This window comes from Pseudorca crassidens, chromosome 2 (assembly GCF_039906515.1).
Source record: "Pseudorca crassidens isolate mPseCra1 chromosome 2, mPseCra1.hap1, whole genome shotgun sequence".
Taxonomy (NCBI): Eukaryota; Metazoa; Chordata; class Mammalia; order Artiodactyla; family Delphinidae; genus Pseudorca; species Pseudorca crassidens.
The window spans coordinates 25825400-25845376 of NC_090297.1; the positions used below are offsets into that span (position 1 = coordinate 25825400).

General features: G+C 55.6%; 1 protein-coding gene across 4 annotated transcripts; it reads right to left on the reverse strand.

Moving 5' to 3' along the window:
* Positions 1-1009: 1009 nt before the first annotated feature.
* Positions 1010-11023, reverse strand: FNDC5 (fibronectin type III domain containing 5). 4 transcript variants are annotated; one of them, XM_067725329.1, is made up of 6 exons: positions 10922-11023; positions 6772-6887; positions 6102-6300; positions 5666-5755; positions 3447-3580; positions 1010-2524 (listed from the first exon to the last, which is right to left on the reverse strand). In XM_067725329.1, the coding sequence occupies exons 3-6, from the start codon at positions 6283-6285 to the stop codon at positions 2486-2488; spliced, it is 447 nt and encodes a 148-aa protein (XP_067581430.1). In that variant the 5' UTR covers positions 6286-6300; positions 6772-6887; positions 10922-11023; the 3' UTR covers positions 1010-2485. The 4 variants fall into 4 exon arrangements, with proteins under 4 accessions (XP_067581430.1, XP_067581428.1, XP_067581429.1 ...); XM_067725327.1 differs by lacking the exon at positions 10922-11023 and adding an exon at positions 8453-8570; XM_067725328.1 differs by lacking the exon at positions 10922-11023 and adding an exon at positions 8453-8570 and having other exon boundaries at positions 1010-3075.
* Between the last annotated feature and the right edge of the window lie 8954 nt (positions 11024-19977).

Below are 19977 nucleotides of genomic sequence, written 5' to 3' on the forward strand. Positions count from 1 at the left end.
AAAGGACCACAGCCCAAGTCACAGCCGTAGGCTTCCACTGTGTCACTAGTTGATTCGGGAAGAGTTCAGTTGTAGAACTTGGGGGTTTAGGGAGGTGATTAAAGGGAATGGTGTTTAGTGAGGCGTGTTGTTCACTCCACTCCCCTCATTCCCTAAGATGATGTGCTACAGGCACAGATAAGGTAAAGACAGCAAACTCCCATTAGCGGCACTCCCTGGACCCCACTGACAGCTGTTTATACCTGATGCTGACTTGGAGTTTCTCCATCATCTGGCACTAAAAGGCACAGAGGACCTGGGAAGTACCTCTCTGAGGTTTGGCTGGCAGTTCTGCGTGCTAATCGATTACCCACTCTCCCACCCAGCCTGTAAGACCTGCTCCCCTCTGCTCTCAGAACCTTCCAGAACAGCCTACCCTAAGCCCCACTCACCTGACATTTCCTAAGCTCCTCCCGGCTCTGGACAGAAATGTTCAAGGTGCCCCATTTACTGGTTTGCTCATTGGCTAATGGCATCATTCCTCTACCTTTCAGCCTGCTGCGGGATCAGAGTGATGTTCCTTTAACATCCCCGAACAGCATGCTGTGAATCCTGAGCTGCAGCAGGCAGCTTCTGCAGTCCCGCTTTACTTCCCCTTCATGCTGGGAGAAGCAGGACTGCATTCCCTTTGGCCAGGAAAAGCACCAACCCTATCCAGAGGGGAAAACCCTTTGTTTTAAAAACTGAGCTCCAGCCTGCATACCTATGCGGTGAGGCAGCCCAAGCTCGGTTTTGGGGGGGGGGCTCAGTAATGGGATGATAGAGCAACTATTTTCTCCTCTTACACGTGCACCCCCATCTGTTAGAGATTTCCCTTCCAACTCCAGCTTGGCTGGCAGGCTTGTCCCTAAGAAGCTGCAGGCCAAAATGGAGAGAACTGACTCCCTCCTCCACACGTCCTGATTTGCTGCCAACTGCCAGAAAAAGAGGGCAACACTTGGGCATTTACCAGAAGACGAGGATGTGCCTTTTCATATGTCTTTTTATTTTACATTTAAAAAGTGGTTATTGCTCTAACTGGATCAGAGGTAAGGACCTCTCCCCTAAGGAGCCTTGGCCTTGCAGCCCCATTCAGCAGGGATGGAAGTCACAAGACAATGAGTGGAGCCTCATGCCCTCCCATGAGGAAGCCCTTAGTGTTGCTGACATCTGCCTTTCACCCTGTCTCTCCTCCCTCTCTGTGCTCCGCACTCGGGCAAAGCAGAGTGGCAGCTGCCCCAGCCCCGAGAGCTCTTGTAGACCGCAAAGCAGGGGCGGTCACTGGGGAATGGCTTTCAGCTCTCTGGCTTGGGGGTCACCGCGCTTCTCATTCAGTTCAGCAGGTACTCACTGGGCGCCGACTGCGTGCCAGGCTTGCGCCAAGCGCAGTCGCCCACACTGTCGTCCTTAGCCACGAATGGAAGACGCAGAGGTCCGTCTCTTCCTATGCAGGCATTCAGCAGCCGCAACTTACCAGTCCTAGGGAAGGATCTGCCTTCCTTAGCAAGCACCATTTGTTTTTTAAACCAGAAAGAGGCAGTGGAGGGAGAGACCTGTCACCTCACACCACTCAGGCTCTAGGGAAGGACATGAGGACCCTGGGTAGCTTTCACGAACCCTGGATGAGATGGCAAGATATGGAGACCCCAGAGGTCAGGACTGCTCTGACTGTCCATGGTGAATGGCTCGGGCCCGCCTTCCAGCAGCGTCCACCCCAGAGGGGGTGATTTAGCAGCCCCCAGGTTGTCCCAGGTGGATGTACCTTTGCAGTTGTGCAAGCCAGCACTGTTGCAACTCCAAGAGACTTTTCCTAAAGAAATGGGGCCAGTACCTTCCAGGTCTCTTTCCCACTTTGTCTCCTTCAGACCCCAGACTGATGATCTTACAGTCAAAATAAGGGCCAAAGAAGACAAAGGACACAGGCAACCAGCTCGGGGAATCCCTCTGCCCTCTGGAGTGAAGCCCTTCGGTTGTGTTTTCCAAAAGAGACAGAACAGATAACATCTTACACACTCGCAAAGTTGTGCATCGCGCCACAAACAAGTCCCTGATGGCTGGATCCAGCAAAGGCTTGATGGCCGCCAGGCCCCTGCCCGGCAGGCAGCCCCACAGCTTCCCTGAAAGACACAGCTTCTGTCAGTCTAGGTGCTTGTTATCTCCCAGGAGCTTTGTGCATTTTCTCAAAGAGGAAGCCAGTCCAGGAGAGGCGAGGAGGCAGAAAGACGGCTGTGTCTCACGCAGCTTTGCCTTTTCCAGGACAGGGCCAGGCCTTTTAGTTTTGTGGCTTATTTTTTGCAGAATTGGGGTTTGCAGTTCAGCCTTCTTCACCAGACTAGGATGGGGGGCAGAGGGAGAACTGTGCAGCTAGCTGTGCCTCCCCCCATGGTAGTCCTCTTTCTCCCTGTGCCCATGGACCTGGGGACCAGCAGAGAAGAAAAATGGAATCCTTCTCCCTGCAGACAGGCAGTCATGCTTCGATGATGTTCACCGAGGGCTTGTTTGGAAACTGGGAGGAAAAAAAAATGAGAGAAGCGGCCAGGGCTAAATTGAACAGACTTCTTGCAAGGATGGAAACAGGGAGAAGACACCAGAAGGAAGGGAGCAGCAGGGCTGCAGCCTAAAAGCCAGGCTCTTGTTCTCAGGTGGAAGGAAAGGAGGAGCCCTGCCTGGATGTCTTATCTCTCTGCCTCTCAAACCCAGCCTTCAGCTTCACTCAGCTGAGTGGCCAGGACTGGGTCCGGGGCCCTAGCCGAGCATCCTGCTGGCTGGTTCTCTCACATCCTGCAGATCTGCCTCTGAGCGTAGCCTCAGCCACTGACATTGCTGAGGTGCTTCTGGAGATGGTGGATTAATAAGAGGCTTCAGGAGAGCGCCAGAGAGAAGCCAAGAGAGAGGACAGTAAGCCAGAGGGTGTAAGGAGATGGAGGAAGGAGGAAATGTAGAGAGAGCCAGATGTTTGTTTGTTGGATAATCATCGTCAGAACCATGAGATTCTCTTCCGTTCTCTATGTCTCTCTTCTGAGCTGCTCAAAGCAAGCACTGAAAAGGTTTTCATATCTGTTTTACAGAAGAGGAAATGAAGGTACAAAGAGGTGAAGTACATGCCCAAGGTCATACAGCACAGCAGGAGCATGAATGAGCCCAGAACCCCTACTCTTGCTGTCCCGCACCTACTGGGAGCTCTGCCCTCCCCACTCGCTGCCCTCTTTTTAAACCCCTACTGGCTCCTGGCACCCTGCAAAAGGAGAGGATCCAAAATCAATTTGCAGTGTCCCCTGTGTCACACGGGCAGCGGCCAAGCTTGGCTCTGTCCAGCTGCAGCCATGCCAGGCCCCATTGGTAGTCCCCAAGCTGACCCCTTCTGCAGCCCAGGGACTACCAGGGTGCCAGCCACGGGGCCCCCATCCAGGCCCAGGTTTTGCCCTCACCTTGCTGCGGAGAAGGCCCCCACTTTGGTGCTCTGGTGTGCTGGTTTCTGATGCGCTCTTGGTTTTTTCCTTGTTGTTATTGGGTTCATTGTCCTTGATAATGTCATACTGGCGGCAGAAGAGGGCGATGACGCCTGCAGGGGACAAAGGAGAGCAGTCAGAGGCCAGAGCCCCAGTCCTTGCCCCTCCACTTCATGCCCACTAGACCAGGCTGAGCTCCTGTGGGTACCGGGCTCCAGATGGCCTCTCACCATCTGGAGCCCAGTACTACTGCAAGAGGCTGCCTCTGGCCTCTGGCTTCTGTGTCCACCTGTCCCCTTCCCCACCAGCCCCTTCACTGCTGCTGGGCTGATCTTCTTACAACATGCTTCTGATCGTGTCTCCTCCCTTTCCTTCTTTTAAACCTCAGAGGGCTCCCCTTTCCTTTAGGGCAAAGAGAAACAATAGCATTTGTCTAGCATGTGCCAGGCCCTGTGCTGGGCCCTGACATTCCATCTCACTGAGCCCTCATAGCTCTCTGAGAGCACTGGTTATTACCATCCCCAGGTTACGAGGGAGGGCAGTGATGAAGAGCTTAGATAACTCACTCAAGGTCACACGGTGGAATGGGGGTGTGCACTCCAGGGCCTGCACTCTCCTAAATGTTTATCGCTATCAAACTAATATTTTTTGCAAGTCCTATAGTATTAAGGCAACCACCTCCAACTCTCGTAGGTGTTTTCCCCATTTTTACCTCTATACTTGATTTATAGTGCTATTTCTTTTCTGTCTGCGCCACACGGCTCGCAGGATCTTAGTTCCCCGACCAGGGATTGAACCTGGGCCACAGCAGTGAAAGCCCAGAATCCTAACCACTAGGCAACAGGAAACTCTATAGTGCTATTACCTGATCTGTTTTAGAGATTATCTGTTGACGTCCCACCATGGCATATAGAGCCTAACCACTCCCTCTACTACCTTCCTCATCATCCTAGCAGAATTACCTCACAATTTCGAGTTAATTCACTATTCTATATTGTTACAATGATGTGAATACTGTCTGTGCCAAGACTAATAATGCACCATAAGCAAACCTCCCCTTTTGTACAATCCTTTGTTTTTCCAGCTTTTTTTTTTCAAGCGTCTGCTTTTCTTTGTGTCTACGGAACCTATTTTTCCATATGCTTCTAAAACAGAGGCTGTCCTCTCAACCACGATGCTCATATAACTTCGACATGGTGTTTAATTCCCTCAAGAAGGACTCCAGTCCACTTGACAGCCTCAACATCCTTTACCCCTCACTTTCTATCTTCTCTCTTGGGTCGCAGCTGCAGAGTCAGACTGAGCTTAATTTCCTTCTTGAACACACCATGCCCAGAATACCCTTCCTTTTTTGGCTGCCTGGTGAACTCCTACTCATCCTTCAAAGCTCAATCCCCATTTACCTCCTCTCTGTGTTTTTCTTGATTTCTACTCCTAGCCCCAGAATTAATTCATTCCCCGTCCTCTGCTCCCATACATGGTGCTATTATAGCACGCATCACGTTGAATTATTGTTAAGTATGGGCCTGGCGTCTCCCAGACTTCTTACAAGCACATGGCTCTTCTTAGTCACGACTGTAGCACTACTCTCTGGAATGGAGTGGCTGTTCAGTAGATTCTGGTTGAGTTGAGTACAAAGGTGATGGTCTTTATCCCCAGGGAGCTCACAGACAAGTGGGAAAAGAGAAAGACAGGAACCCAACTAACTTAGCTAAGAAGGGCTAAATTTAGAGAGGAGCACACAGGGTGCCGCGGGAGCATTGAGGCAGGAGAACATTCTAATGGATGGGTTGGGGAGGTTTCACGCAGGCGGTCTCCGAGTTGTGTCAAGAAGGATGAGTGGGTTAAGAGGGTGTCCCAAGCCTGAGCTGCCCAGGCCTGAAGCACCTGGAGGCACAGCAACCCGGAAGAATACGGAGAGGCTGCTGCAGCCAGGGCTGGAAGGCCAGGGGCTTTGGCCATTCATTAGGGAGGGCACTCACTCATATAATCCTACGAGGCAGCTACCGAACTGCTATTTTTTTGGTGAGAGGTCAGTTAGAGAAGGGATCAGATCTGGCCCCCAGAGCAGAACTTAGGCTCCTAAGTCCTCTCACTGCCTCCAAGCCCCTCACCCTTCGTTTCTGTGAGTAAAGGGTCTGGTGAGGGTCCTCCACTTCCCCGAGGTGAAGTGAAGAAGGGCTTGGGGCCAGACTCACCGGCCCACATGAACAGGACCACGACGATGATCAGCACCTCGCCCGTCCGCAGCTGTTGGTTCCTCCCCATCTCCTTCATGGTCACCTCATCTGTGTGGAGAGAGACACTATAGCTCCAGGACTCCCTGGGCCCCTGCCAGCCACATTTCTAGGGCCAAGTGCAAAATATTAAGGGCTTATTTCTACAGGTGCCCACACACCTAACAAAAAGAGATTCTAGAACATGCTGATGGCTACTTGGGTAGCACCGACTAGACTTAATCCAGAGCTGAAAGTTTGTATCCCATAGCTTGGGGGACCAGAGTGGGCCTCCCTCTCTCAGGGGCTGCTTGGCTAGGCAGCAGGGGCTGGGGGAGGATGGGGGGCTCATGCTCTCCTCCAGTCGCCCGCCACGCTAGCCCTGACCGCCCCTCCCCACACCCCGTCCCGGGCCTGCCTTTGTTCTTCGAGGCCATCTTCTCAGCCTCCCGTGGCGTCTTAAAGAGCACGGGCTCGCTCGCCGGACTCTGGCCCTGAATGGAGATGGCCTGCACGTGCACGATGTACTCGGTGTCCTCCTCCAGGTCCCAGAGCGCGCACGAGCGGGTGGTGGTGTTCACCTCCTGGATGAAGCGCAGCATCCGCACGTCCTTCTTCTGTGGAGCAAAAGCCAGGCCCCAGGTTTCAGTGCCCAGGCCCCCACCCCACGTCTGTCCACCTCTCCGGCGGTGATAAGGCCTCACCTGGCTACCATGTTAAACCCCGGACATCCACAATCTGACTCAAGCATCCCATCATCTCTGCAGGTAGGTATTGATATCTTCATTTTACAGGTAAGGAGACAGGTTCACAGAAGTTAGGGAAATTGCCCAAGGCCATACAACTAGCAAGAACTGGAGCAAGGTCCTAAACTCAGATCTGTTTAAGATCAAAATCATGCCCTTAATTCCCAGATTCCAACCAAAGGATTCCCTTCTGGGGCCTCCCTTCCCAGCCACGCGTGCAGCTTTCTGGCCATCTCTCTTGCTCCTCGTTCCTTTTTCCTTTCTCTTTCGGCACCCCTTCCTCCCCCGTCTACCACTTCTATCTTGATGTGTTCTTCCCTCCCAGGGACCCTCAAGGGTTACCTGCTGAGAGATGGCAAATCCAATGACGACCTCATCCTCCAGGACGTCCCAGCTCACCACTGCAGAGTTGGCCTTGAGGTGCCTGACGGTGACATTCACTGGGGCCGAGGGGCTATCTGGGGGTGGGGAGGCACCTGAGCCTGAGCACCCCCTGTCGTGAGGCCCAGGCCCATGGTCTCGTCAGTATGACAAGATAACCTGGGAATGGCCATGAGGTGGGAAGGAAGAAACCCAGGCTTTCCAGTGGGATTGGGACCTGGGTCTCAGTTCCTTAGTGGTTGAAGAGCCAGGCCTGAGAGGCCCCAGGCTCCTTGTAAACAGGGTGGGAACCCCTGCTGGCCACAACTGGCCCCACTAGGTTTCAAGCTAAAATTGATGAGTCCGGGCCAGGGCCAGATCTAAAGGAGGAGGAATGAGAGGTGGGGAGACAGGCATGGGGGAGACATAGGTGGCCGGGCTGCAGGAGCTCAAGGTTAGTCTGGTGCAAAGCAATCAGAAGGCTCCCCAGTCCAGTGCTCTTTCTACAGAACTGCACTGTCAAGTGAGTGACCTTGAGGGAAGGAGAAAGACCCAGAGGTCGAGAAGGGCCTAGCTGGGTGAGCCCTGGGATGGGAGTGAGGACCAAGAAAAGAAGCCCCAGTACTGTGGAGACCCAGGCAGGATGAAGCCTGGGGAAAGGCCTCTTCTCCACACCCCTCCAGCCCCAAGAGGCAGGTGGGAAGGCGGCAGAGGAAGATGGGGTCACTCAGAGCATGGCCCCTCAGTGGAGTCAAGAGAACAGGGTAGGGCCTCTTGGATGGGAGGAGAGGACAAAGGGGACCAGATGAGAGGAGGGTGATGAGGATGGTGGGGGTCAGGGAAGGAAGAACTTTCTAGGAGAGGGGCAGCGGACTCACACAGCTTCTGTATCCCCAAGAGGCAGGCGCTTAAAGGGGAAGAAGACCTAAGCCTGAGCCTCACCCCTCACCTCATAGGTCTGGGGCCTGGGGAGACAAAGACAGACGTGGAGGCAGAGAGAGACAGAGGGTCACAGACAGGGGCAGCAGACACAGAACCAGAGAACAGACAAGTGGGGTATCAGAGACAGACACAGGACAGAAGCAGGGAGACAGCACTGAGCAGCCAAGGAGAGCTGGGTCGGACGAGAGATGAGCAAGGTGGCAGCAGCCAGAAGGGACGGGGACAGGGCATCAGGAGGGGCGGGGTGAGGAGGAGGCCAGGCCCCAGGGGGCAGGCCAGACTCCAGGCTCGGGGTCCACCCCACCTGTCCCCGTGCCCTCGGGTGCCGGTCCCCATCCCCCTCACACAGTGGGACCCCATCCCGCTCGACCTGCAGAGTTGGCCTGCAGGGCTTTGGGTCAAGGAGGGAGGCCCAAGGTGGGGGGACCGGTGTCCTCAGCTGCTCCCTGGGCCAGAGAAAGGAGCTAGGGCTCCTGAAGGAAAGGCCTGGGGTCAGGGCAATGGGATGAGGGGGCTGGGGAATCCCAAGACCGTGGATCCCAGGGCAGTGGTGGTGGGAAGGGGTTTGAGAGCTGGAGGTCGGGTCTGGGGGTCAAGCAGGCAGGAAAGGGGCTGGGGCGTGGGGCGAGGGGAGCAGTGAGCGGGCCTGAGACGGGGTCCCCAGGGAGCAAGCAAGGGACCCGAGGATGCCCGCCCGCGCCCCGCGCCCGGACCCCCTTACCCGCCTGCACCAGCGCGAGGCAGACGCAGCCCAGCCACAGGCGGAGCGCGGCGCGGGGCGGCCCGGGGTGCATGGCGGCGGCTCCGGCGTGCGGCAGCCGCTCGCGCTGGCGCTCCGGCCCGCGGCCCGCCCGGCCCGGCCGCCCCGTGCCGCCCCGCGCCGCCTGCATGTCGGCTCCGCGGACAGCGACTCCCGCGCGGCGGCGGCGGCGGCGGCCGCCGCGTCCACGTCGGGCGCCCGAGGGGCGGGGCGCCCCCGCTGCGGGGAGAGGCGCGGGGGCGGGGTGAGGGGCGGAGGGCGCCACCTCGCCGCCCCCACCCCCGATGACCCGGCCCGCGGGGCTTCGCCGACCCGCGCTGCCACCCTCTCGCCTGTGCCGGAGCCCGAGCGGGGTTCTCCGTGCCCCACTGTGCTCAGCCCCAGGCTCGCACGCAGCCTCTCTCCCCGCCGCGCAGCCCTGACCCGGCCGCCACCGCTGCCCTTTCCCGAGGGAGAGGGAGGACAAGTGCCACGGAGACTCTCCTCTGGGCTCCCATCGCACCCGCCCCAAAGCTGACCTGCCCTCCCGCGCCTGGGGGTCCCCACCCCTCTCCCCTCCCCAGCCCCAGACCCGAGGCCTTGCAGGCTGGGACAGGAGTGAGCAGAGGGGAGCAATCCTAGTAGGGATGGGGGTGACTATAGAGTGCTCCGTAGGTGCTGGGGTGCAGACAGTAGGTGCTCAGCGTTTGCCATGGGGCTGAGAAGAGGGTGCTCTGACTCACTGGAGGGCCTAACTCTGTGACCCCAGGCCAGTCCTTCCCTTCTTGACATCCATTTTTCCCTCCATAATGAGAGCAACAGCATCTCATAGGTGCCAGCTGCGCGCTGGGGGCTTTACTTGCATCATGTCGACGGCTTCTCACTGCAACCCTGTAAGGGCCCGCTCTGTTGTCCGCATTTTCCACAGGAGGAGACTGCAGCTAGGAGAGGTTACTTGACTCCCCCAAGGACCCACAGCAGAGCCAGGATTTGAACAGAGGCTGATTTGACTCCCCATCATGTGCTTGACTGGACTGCCTCCCACCTTGGGATCCCTGAGATCCTAAAACTTGCCCGTGCCAGCTTCTCCCCAGCCAGAGAACAATCTGGAACAATCTCTTCCCAAGAGCAGGGTGAGGGAGGAATGGCTCCAGCCCCCCTGCCCCCACCCTTCTGGACTGGTTGAAGGATGTGAGCAGTGAATGAGCTAATGACTCTGAAGTGCAGGGGACTTTGGAGACGTGGCCAGCAGCCACAGTTCAAAAAGGGCTCGGGTGACCCCTCCCTCATTACCCTGGGGACATCCATAAGCCTACCACTGTCCCTACCTTGGTGCCACACACCCTGCTGCCTAATCCACTCTTTTTCTGATCTTGGAGTGGCAGAGAAATACCCTCACCCTGCGCCCACCACCCTCTCCCTAATGAGAGGACCTCTGGAGCACCAGACACCTGGGGAAGCTCCCACCCACCACCCTGTGTCACTCTCCACCATGAGTCCCAGTCAGGGAAACTAGGTTGAGGAGAGAGGCACAGACCAGGGCCTCAGGGCCCCTGACATGGAGGGACCACCCATCTTTCTAAATGACCCCCTCCCTGCACTGCCTGAAATTCCACCACTAGGGGCGCATCCCTTTGGGTCTTAAAAGCCTTCTGGGGCTTCCCTGGTGGCGCAGTGGTTGGGAGTCCGCCTGCCGATGCAGGGTACATGGGTTCGTGCCCCTGTCCGGGAAGATCCCACATGCCGCGGAGCGGCTAAGCCCGTGAGCCATGGCCGCTGAACCTGCGCGTCCGGAGCCTGCGCGTCCGGAGCCTGTGCTCCGCAACGGGAGAGGCCGCAACAGTGAGAGGCCCGAGTACCGCAAAAAAAAAAAAAAAAAAGCCTTCTGGTCTTCAGAAGCCCCTGAAAGAACGAATTCTTTTTGAAAAAGGGACACCTTGCAAAGTTATCCCACAAAACATCTTCAAGAGCCCCCGGCCTCTGCCTCCATTTTAGATTAAGAAACTGAGGTTCAGAGACGGGAAGAGCTTGGTGCAAATTCACGTATCGAGTCCAGAACAGCAATAGAGCCTTTGCCTCCTAATGCCCACCCCTCGACTCCTGTACTGCCCCCCAAGTCTCTATTTGGTCACCTTGGGAGGGGTGAGATGGGAGGGGGCTCAGGGGTTCTTGCTGAGCAGCAGAGCAGGCCTAGGGGTACTGAGGGGCTAGCGGGTTAGGTTCTGGCCCCTTCTGCTTCCTCAGCCACATACCTTATCCTGGGGCGAGCCTCAGCTGGGACCTCCACCTGCTTGGGATAGGAGCCAGGGAACCAGAGCACCTCTCCCTCCCGCTCCTTCTTCTCTTCTCTCTCTTTTTCTTTCTCTCACCCGGCAGCTGCTTTCAGCCTCACCCCGCCCAGCCCCGCCCCACCAGCTGCATCTTGGCCCCTGGGGACCCCCCCCCCCCCACCAGGCAGGAAAAGACAACCCGGGGCCTGCAGGAGCAACTGGAGTCTCCTCAGGCCTCATCGCAGGAGCCAGCAGGAAAGAGAGGGGTCAGTTAGAGGTCACAGAGTCCGCTCCTGTCCGTGCTGGGGAGAAAATGAGGGAGGGACAGGGTCCTGGTGGGGTGTGGAGTCCAGTCCAGCGCTGGGGAAAGGGGAGTCTCAGCGCCACCCGCTGGCCACGTTGGGTATAACCCCAGGTAGATGTAGGGCACTGGGTGGGCGGAGATGGCTGTGTCTGAGGCTTTTAGAGGGATGGGGAAGCGTGGCTGGAGGACGGGGCATGAAAGACAGAGGATTTGGAGAGTTGTGGCTGCAGGTGTGCAGCCTTCCCAGGCCCCATGATGCATGGGGTGCTTGGGCATTACCTCGATTCTGGGAAAAGTCCTGATGCCTGGAGCTTGGCAACCAGTGGAAGCTGGCTCTGGAGTGGGAAGAGATGGGAGGATTTAGAGCCCCCCTGGGTGATCTTGGGAGAGAGCTGTCAGGACCAGTTCCTCTGTGTGCACCATCTGTACACCATCTCTTAGCACAGGGCTAAGAGCAGTAGACAATAAGTGTGTTGAACATAAAAACTTGTTCTTACAACATATATTTATTGAGACCTATTATGTACCAGGCTCTGTGCAACCTTCTGGAAATACAGCAGTGGAAGAATGATTAAATGCATGAACGGGGATCTGGGTGGGGGGCGTGAGGGGTGGGCCTCTGTCCTCCAAAGATGATCTGCATTTGGAGGACCCCACAGACACCTCCTAGGGGGCTGACTGGTCACTTACACTTTGGCACCTGGTGAGGTCACCAGCATTTGGAGCCTCCTGAGTGTCCAGAGCTGTCCAGAGTCCCAGCCCCTAACCCAGGCTGCAGGTTAGCATTTAGAATGGGGAGGTTCCTCTTTGCCACCTAGAATGGTCATGGCCCTGTCTAGGGGGTCCCCTAGATACACAAACCCCAAATCACAGGAAGAATTAGGAGAAGGGAAGGAGATTGCTTTGAGGACCAGTAATCAAGCGCCTACCCAGACTTGGCTTTTTGTCCATGTTATTTTGAGTCTTTGGCTGATAAGTGTTATTAGCTCCTGTTCCAGATCAGGAAGCTGAGGCTCAGAGAGGTGTGAGGACTCACACTGGGTAACACAGCCAGTGAATTATGGAGCCATGTCTTAAATTCAGTGATGCGGCTTCAAGTTCAGGGCTTGATCCAGTCTGCCTATATCTTCCCTTCAGCTCTGAGGGCTCCTCAGAGGTCCTGGGCCCAGGGCTCACTAGAGGATAGACATTTTCCTCCCCTGAAGGGCTTGAGGGGGCTGGCTGCTCCCAGAGGCAGTTGCTAAGCCCAGGCCCAAGTCCATACTGGAAAAGGGACCCACCACTCACCTAACACTTTCCACATGCCAGAGCACTACATACACTAGAGAAGTTTCTCTTGAATCCTCACAACCCTAAGAAGTTGGGAATGTTATACTCATTTTACAGATGAGGAAACTGAGTCTTAAAGAGAGGAAGTAGTTTGCCATGGGTCATACAGCTGGGAGACACTGGTCTGGTCTAATCCCCCAAAGTCCCCATCACAGCAATGATGAGGCCAGCCCAGATCAATGTTTCTTGAATGCCTGTGCCAGGCAGTCTGGGCTGGGTGCCAAAGACATCGTGATGAACCAGATTGGTCCAAGTTCTTGAGGAGCTCCTTAAGGAGAGAGATATTCTTAATATACAAGGAGAGGACTGCCTTATGGACCAGGAGGGACCAAGGATCTTCAGGGGCCAGGAGAGAGTATTAACTTAAAAGGAAAGCAGGGAAGGCTTCTGGGAGGAGGTGACACCTGAGTTAATTAGTATTGACAGTCAGGTGGGAATTAGTCAAATGAGGCAAAAAGGACAGAGGGAAAAAGGAATCATTGGCCTGAGGCCTGGGAGAGCATATTGTCTATGTGGAGGAGAAGGAAGGGAGGCAGAGTAGGGTGGCAGGGAGGGATGGGAGGGGTTGCTACAAGCTCTGGGCTGTGACAGTGGGAGCAGGAAAAATAGGATTGGATTTGAAAGACTGCTCTGAGCATGCAAAAGAAGTCAGGGCTGCGGAGGGCTTTCTGCATTCAACAAACACATATTGAGCATCTACTAACTGCCAGGTCCTATGCTAGGTCCTGGGGACACAGCTGTGGACAGGATGACAAGGTCCCTCCCCTATGGATCTCATGTTCCAGTGGGAGAGACGGGCAAGAAACATGGGAGCTAACGACAGTACAATATCTTCGGAGACTCACATGGCTCTGGCAAAAATGGGGGAATATGGTTGAGAATGGCTGAGTGGGAAAATGTTAGGTAGTGTGGTCTGAGGGGGCGACATCTGAACTAAGAAGGAAAGGGGGGCAGGCACAACACACATCCCAGGAAGGGTGCTCCAGCCACAGGAGCGGCAAGTGCAAAGGCCCTGGAGCAGAAGCAGGCTTGGCATGGTCAGGAAACTTAAAGAAGCCAGTGAGACTGGGGCTTCATGGGGAAGAAAGAGGAAATAAAGGTGACTAGGATCAATAGCACAGGGCCTGAGGGAGTGGAATGGAGCTTAGATTTATTCCATTTGCAGTGGAAACTTTCAAAAAGAGATGTGATATGATCTGATTTACATTTTAAAAGGGTCACTTCACCTGCTCCAGTGTGTAAGCCAGACTGCAGAAAACCAGGCCGAGTGACCTGTGAGGAAGCAAGGAGGCTGCTGCAGTCACCAGCCCAGAAAAATGGGTCTTGGCCTGGGTAGTGGCAAGGGACAAGGAGAGAAGTTGATGGAGGGTTTGGGGAAAGTTTTGTAGGAGGAGCTGATGGATGAGATGTGATGAGTGAGGAGAGAGGAGGTGAAGAGGGAACAGGGGAGGGGTCAGCTCACCAAAGTCTGGATTCTAAACCAAAACACCTGGCTGGGTGTCGCTGGGCCAGTTACTCCACCTCTCTGAGCCTCAAATGCCTCCTCTTGAAAAGAAAGATAATATCCACACCACAGAGTGGTGGAAGAGATAGTGGGGAGTGGAGAAGAGGAGCAAGAGAGAAAGAAGGGGGGGAGGGAGGAGGAAGGGGAAAGGAGGGGAGGAGGGAAGAGGTAGAGGAGAGGTCTGAGTAAAGACCTTCTAAATGGGTAAAAGAGACCTCCTCCAATTTCTTCAGTTCTTCAGAGTCTACAAAGGAACTGACTCCCATCTGACAGTGCTCAGAGAGGTTGAGAATCTTGCCCAATGTCACACAGCTAGTCAGTAGCATCTCTATGCCTCAAATTACCTCAAATCGTGGACCCCAGATTTGCCTTTGGAGACAGATTCTCAGCTACAAACCACAGTCACTAAGATCCCTCAGGAGCAGTGGGGCTAGAGGCTCTGTTTTAGGGGGTCCAGATGCAGGGAGGGGGTGGAGGATGCGAAGGCTGCTGGAGTAAAACTCCTTCCCCACCAGGGAGGGGTGGAAGGACGGGAGGCTGAGAATCAGACAACGCTTAGGTTAAACCTTAGCTCAGTCCCTGACTGGCTGGGTGACCTCAGGTACCACCATCTAATGTGAGGGTCTAGGTTCAAGAGCCCACCCACCTCCCACATCCCAGGGTCTCCCTCAGCCTGAAAACAACATGGCTCTGCAGAACCAGAGCATGGCCAGCAGAGGGCGCCCACCTGGGCCATAGTGCTGCCCAGAACAGGAAAGGCTCCGGGACTGGGGGGACCCAGAGCCCTAGCTGGGGAGGCCGCCCTGCCTCCTGCTTTGGTCCCTCTGCCTGGGTGCCAAGAGGCCAACTCCCAGGTGAGCAGATCACAGACGCAGCAGCCAGGCAGGGTCTGAATCTTGCTGCCGTGCCTCTCTGAGCCTCAGTTTCCTCATCCATAAATGGGCCTAACGATAGTGCCTGCCTCACAGCGTTCTGTGAGGAGTCAATGATGATCAAGCGCAAAAGGGCTGAGTACACAGGAGCTGCTATTTTTATTAGCACTGGTGGCAGTTGTATCTTAAAGTGCCTGACACAAAGGGTATCTAATCAGTGCTGCTATGACGGCAGTGATGAGGAGAACGATGCAGCACTCAGTCACTGGTTATCTTGAATTTCCTAAACGGGGAGCATCCAGTGCCTACCAACTTGGGATGCCTCCAGTGACAGGGAGCTCACTCCCTCCCCAGCAGCCCATTTTCACTGTCACATCATCTTTTTGCTGAAAGCTGCCTCCTGCAAGACAGCCCACCTCCCAGCTTCCTATTCAGGATGATTCAGTTGGCCCAGCCTCCAGCCTCAGGCCCCCTCATTTCCCCAAGTTTTGCCTGAGAGGCCCGAGAGGTCGAGAAGCCAGGACCCTGGCAGCTGGATTTCTGTCTCCGGAGGAAGGGCAGGGAGCTCACAAGTGAACCCAGATGGCTTTACCAGCAGGAAATTCCCAGTGGGTCTTTCTCTGGCTGTTCAAAGTTCCTTTTCTGCTGACTGGGAGAAATCAGTGGAAGGAAAGCCCTCGCGGTCCTCTGGGCTTCCCTTCACTCCTCAGTCTCAAGAATGGCTGGAGGCCAGAGAGGGAACCCAGTGCCCAGAGCCACAAGTCCAGGAACCCTGGCATCCTAGCTGGGAGGCCTCAGCTCTGGCTCTACCTGCTGCCAGGCACACCCATCTGTATTTGTGGGTCCCGGGGTGAGTGCTCTTGAGTCTGGCACCAAGGGATCTGTCGCGGAGGGCAGGAGCCAAACAGTCCTCGGCTCGAATCTTGGCTACTGTGTGACCTCAGGCAAATCTCTCTACCTCTCTGAGCCTGTTTCCTCACCAGGCACCTCTCTCAGAGTGGTGTGGGGAGTATAGGAGATGTTATATGTGAAAAGGAAAATGCAGTACTGGGCACATAGTAAGTATCTATAGATGTATTATTATAAAGTGGAAGTCATTCATTTCCCCAAAACCCTCCCCCTGCCTGAGTGGGCCAGGGTTGCTGTGAGAGTGGATCGTGTCAGGCAGGGTGATGTCCTGACCCACTTCTCGGCTAGTGGGCACATTGTACATGTGCCTTCATGTGCAAGGGGGAGTGGGTGTGCACACACATGCACTGGGTGTGCATGCATGTGCAAGGGTGTGCGTGGGTATGCGTGCGTGTACCTCAGGCTGTCCATCCCAGGGATTCCCAGGGCACATGCATACCTGCCAGTACCTGTGCGGTATCCCTGCACTGATTCAGGAGGCCCCCCTGTTCGCTGTTACTATGGAAACAAAGAGGCAATCCCCAGCTTCGGGAAGAGCCTAAGGTGCCAGAAACGAGAGCTGACCCAGTCTTCCCAGCAAGAAAGACAGATCCAGAGCATGAGGGCCTTGGGATGTGGCAACCTCAGCCTCTGGGGGTTGGGTTCTGGGACTCTGCGTCCCTCTGAATCCTCTAGGAAGTTCTCACTTCTCTAAGGCATCCCAGCCCACTGGAAAGAGCTCAGGACATGGAGCCGGGTCCCATCTTGAATCTGGCTCTAATCCATGCACAGGCTCAGGCAGGGAACTCGATCTCTTGTGCCTGTTTCCTCTTCTATAAAATGGGGATAATCGCAGGTGCCCGCGGAATCCTTGAGCTGGAATGTTACCTTTCCTCTCGCTGGGGCCCTGCCCTCAAGGCTGTATGAGTGTAGACCCCAGAGCCCCGGAGTGTCACAGAGTAGCCTCCTTCATGGGCACGACCCTCCCAGTGTCTCATGGGCTGCTCACAGCAACTCTGGGAGGGAAGCTTTTCCCAGTAGTAGAACCGGGGCTCTAGGAGGACAAAGCTGGCCAGTGGTGGGGTCAGGTCTGCTAGGAGGAGGAGAGTCACACTGGCCACGGGTGCTGGGTGCAGTCTTCAGCCTGGGCAACCCCCTAGGGCAGAGCTGGGCTGCTGGAAGACTTTTGGGAAGCAGATCCCAGAGGAGGAAGAACCATCTTTTAAAAATCTTGACTCTTGGGACTTCCCTGGTGGTCCAGTGGTTAGGATTCCTCACTTCCAAAGCAGGGGTCCCGGGTTCGATCCCTGGCTGGGGAACTGAGATCCCACATGCCATGCGGCACAGCCAAAACTTTTTGAAAAAATAATTAATTAATTAAAAAAAGAAATCTTGACTCTTTAGATTTTGACTCAAGTCTCAAATGTCCTGCATGCAGGTTGTAATACATCCAGGCAGAATTGCTTATGAAGTCACAAGTGAACACTCAGCCTCTTGCCCTTAATTCCACTTCCAAGAGTGACCATTCTATTTGCTGTGAACCCAGCAACAAATTTCAGACGGTGAGAGATGGACCAGGAGAAGCGAACCAGCAATGGAAATGAGTGAGAAAGATCTGAATACTTATCTGTCAGGAAAGCTGCCACAGAAGGGGTCACTTATGACTTGGGGAGGGGACAAAAGGGTGCCCTGGCAGGGTGACCTCAAGCAAGTGACTGTTTCTCCCTGGCTGAGCCGGAGGCCCTTCCAGCTAGGAGTTGCTTTAACCAGCAGAGGGATTATTGTGCAGACAAGGGTTGGCTGGTACGTGATCCCAGCTGCCTGCTTCACTTCACCCCACCCCCAACTAGGTTAAAACCCATATGCAGCGTTATGGGGGTCGGGGAGCCCCCTTTTCCCAGCCTTTACTCTGGATCTCTTCTCTTGGTGTAGGAGATCCCAGCAGTCTGGTAGAAGATTGCTGGCTGGTGGGGAGTTGTTGAAGGAAGGTGGACGGGAAGAGCTGAGATGGGAAGCTAGGGTTGGGGTCTGTCATGGAGAGCCTGGAATGTCCACTTACTTTGGTAGGCAGTGGAGAGCCATGGAAGGTTATTAAGCAGGGAGGAAGGGGATTAGATTTAGAGAAACTGAAGGCAGGCGCTGTAAAAGGGCCGGAGCCGTCACACAGGGCCAATCCGACGAGGACGTGGGGAAGGGGAGGCGGCAAGGAGAGCGGAGGTCAGGCCTGAGAGATGTACCCAGTAGACACGCTGACTTGGAAAGGAAGCAGGTGTGGGGATGAGGAGAAGGGAGGGGTCCTGGATGGTGGATCTCGGGCCTGTTTGGTGATGGAGGGGGACCCAGGCACAGGGCAGGCTGTGGTGGAAGGTGATGACTTGGATACTGACTGGCTTGAGTCTGAGGTGTCTGTGGGTTTGTGGGAGCAAGTCCAGAAAGCAGCTGGAAATGCAAGTTTTGCAGAGAAGGAGCCAGAGGGTCAGAGGGGTTGTTGTTGCTAACTTTCCCAAGTCTGGGAAGGGGCCACATCAAGATCCGAGCCTGGGTCTATTGCCCTCCGAAGTCCGTTCCTCCATAGTGAGGGACTGGCAAAGACACGGCCCCTTTCTCTCCCCCTGGGGGTCCTGGATTCTGGGCTGGGCAGAGTCATCAGCTGCTGTTACTCGGGAGGGAGGTGGTGCTCTTCAGCTGCTTTTACCCGGAGGATCCCCTGCTGCAGAGCCCGGCAGCCGCAGGGGCTCTTGCGGCGGGATCTCCAAGCCCCAACTGCTGCTCTGGAGAGGGACACTGTCCAACCAGCCCCGGCCTTCCTGATCCTCCTACAGCAGGGAGGCCCTATTAGCAGCCTGGAGTGCCCAGGGCCCTGAACTTTACAGGCTCCATCTCACTTAATCCTCACAAGCGCCTTCCAGGGAGGTGCTAATATTATAGTTTCCATTTTACAGATGGGGAAACCGACCAGACCTTCTGCAAGTGAAGGACCTTGCCCCCCTCCACCATGGGGGTGGGTGGTGGGACAGGGTTCGGCCCTGCTCAGTGGGAGCTGAGCCCCATCTGTAAAGTGACGCTTGCTCTGAGGGATGCCGGCCCCACCGCAACACACCCATGCCCGCCACTGACTTCAGGTCTGCGTTCCCAGCTCCCAGGACTTACCCACCCTCCCCACCCTCCCCTCTTTCTGTTCCTCTCAGCCCAGCTCCCTCGGGAACAGCCAGGCCCACCCCCTCCCCCTCCCGGCTGTGCTCCTGGCAGCTCTGCCGCCCTGGGCTCTGGTCCGGGGGTGGTCCCCGGCAGTGAGGGAGGTGAGCAGAAGCTGGGATCAGTTGGGCTAAGACGCTGGGCATTCAGAGACCCCAGGTCTCCACCTCTGGGTCCATTGTGCTGCAGGCTGGGGTGGGCAGGGCCCTTTGGAAAGGGGTGGCTTGAGGTTTTAATCACTTTATCAATGTTTGTTTGTGTAATTCAGCCCTGAGATGCTTTTCCCTCCATCTGTCCCCACCATCTGCTCCCATCAGGATTTTCCAAACCATTTGGGACTTAAGAGGGAGGCTGGGGGCTGTGCCTCTGAGGGGGATGGGGAGGGGCTACGTCCACCTACCTCACTGAGAGGTTCCAGAGAGGGGCCTGGGCTCCTGAGTCACATGGAACTGGGTTCAAATTCTGGCTCTGTCACTCTCTTGCTGTATTACCTCAGACAGGTGACTTCACTTCTCTGGGCCTCAGTCTTCACATCTGTAAAATGGCATTCACATTACTGTCTCCTCAGGATTAGTTTGGATCAAAGGAGGTGACATAGGCAAAGCACTCTGCACACAGTAGGTGCTCAAGAGCTATGCAGTCCCCTCTCCACTCATCCCTCGCTTGATTCTCTCCATAACTCGCTTCTGCATTTCTCTCCCTCCTAGACATGCCTCAGTCTGGGTTGCGGCGGGGGGGGGGGGGGGGGGGGGGGCGCTGAGTATCATCAGCAAGGGCACGCCTCACCTCCACCCCTGCAACAGGCCTTCCCAGAATCCAAATCTGCAGGGCTCCGGGGCCACTGGGATCTCATCTATGTAAAACTCACGTCCCCACACTCCCCCAGGGGCCAGTGAGGCAGTAAGTGAGGCCTGTCTTGTCTGTGCTCTGGTTAGGGTTTTTGATAGGGGATGTCAGAGCACCCAGGTCACCTGTCTAACCTTTCTCCTCACAAAGGGGAAGAGCCTTGCTCCAGGTCGTTCAAAGTGAGGGACCCAGGCCTCCTGACAACTGCCCTCTGCCCCCCTTTTCTGGGCTATACCTCGTGGGCCAATGGCCTTGGGGTGCAGTATGGGGAGGCCCAAGCCTTCCCTTTTGGCTCAGGG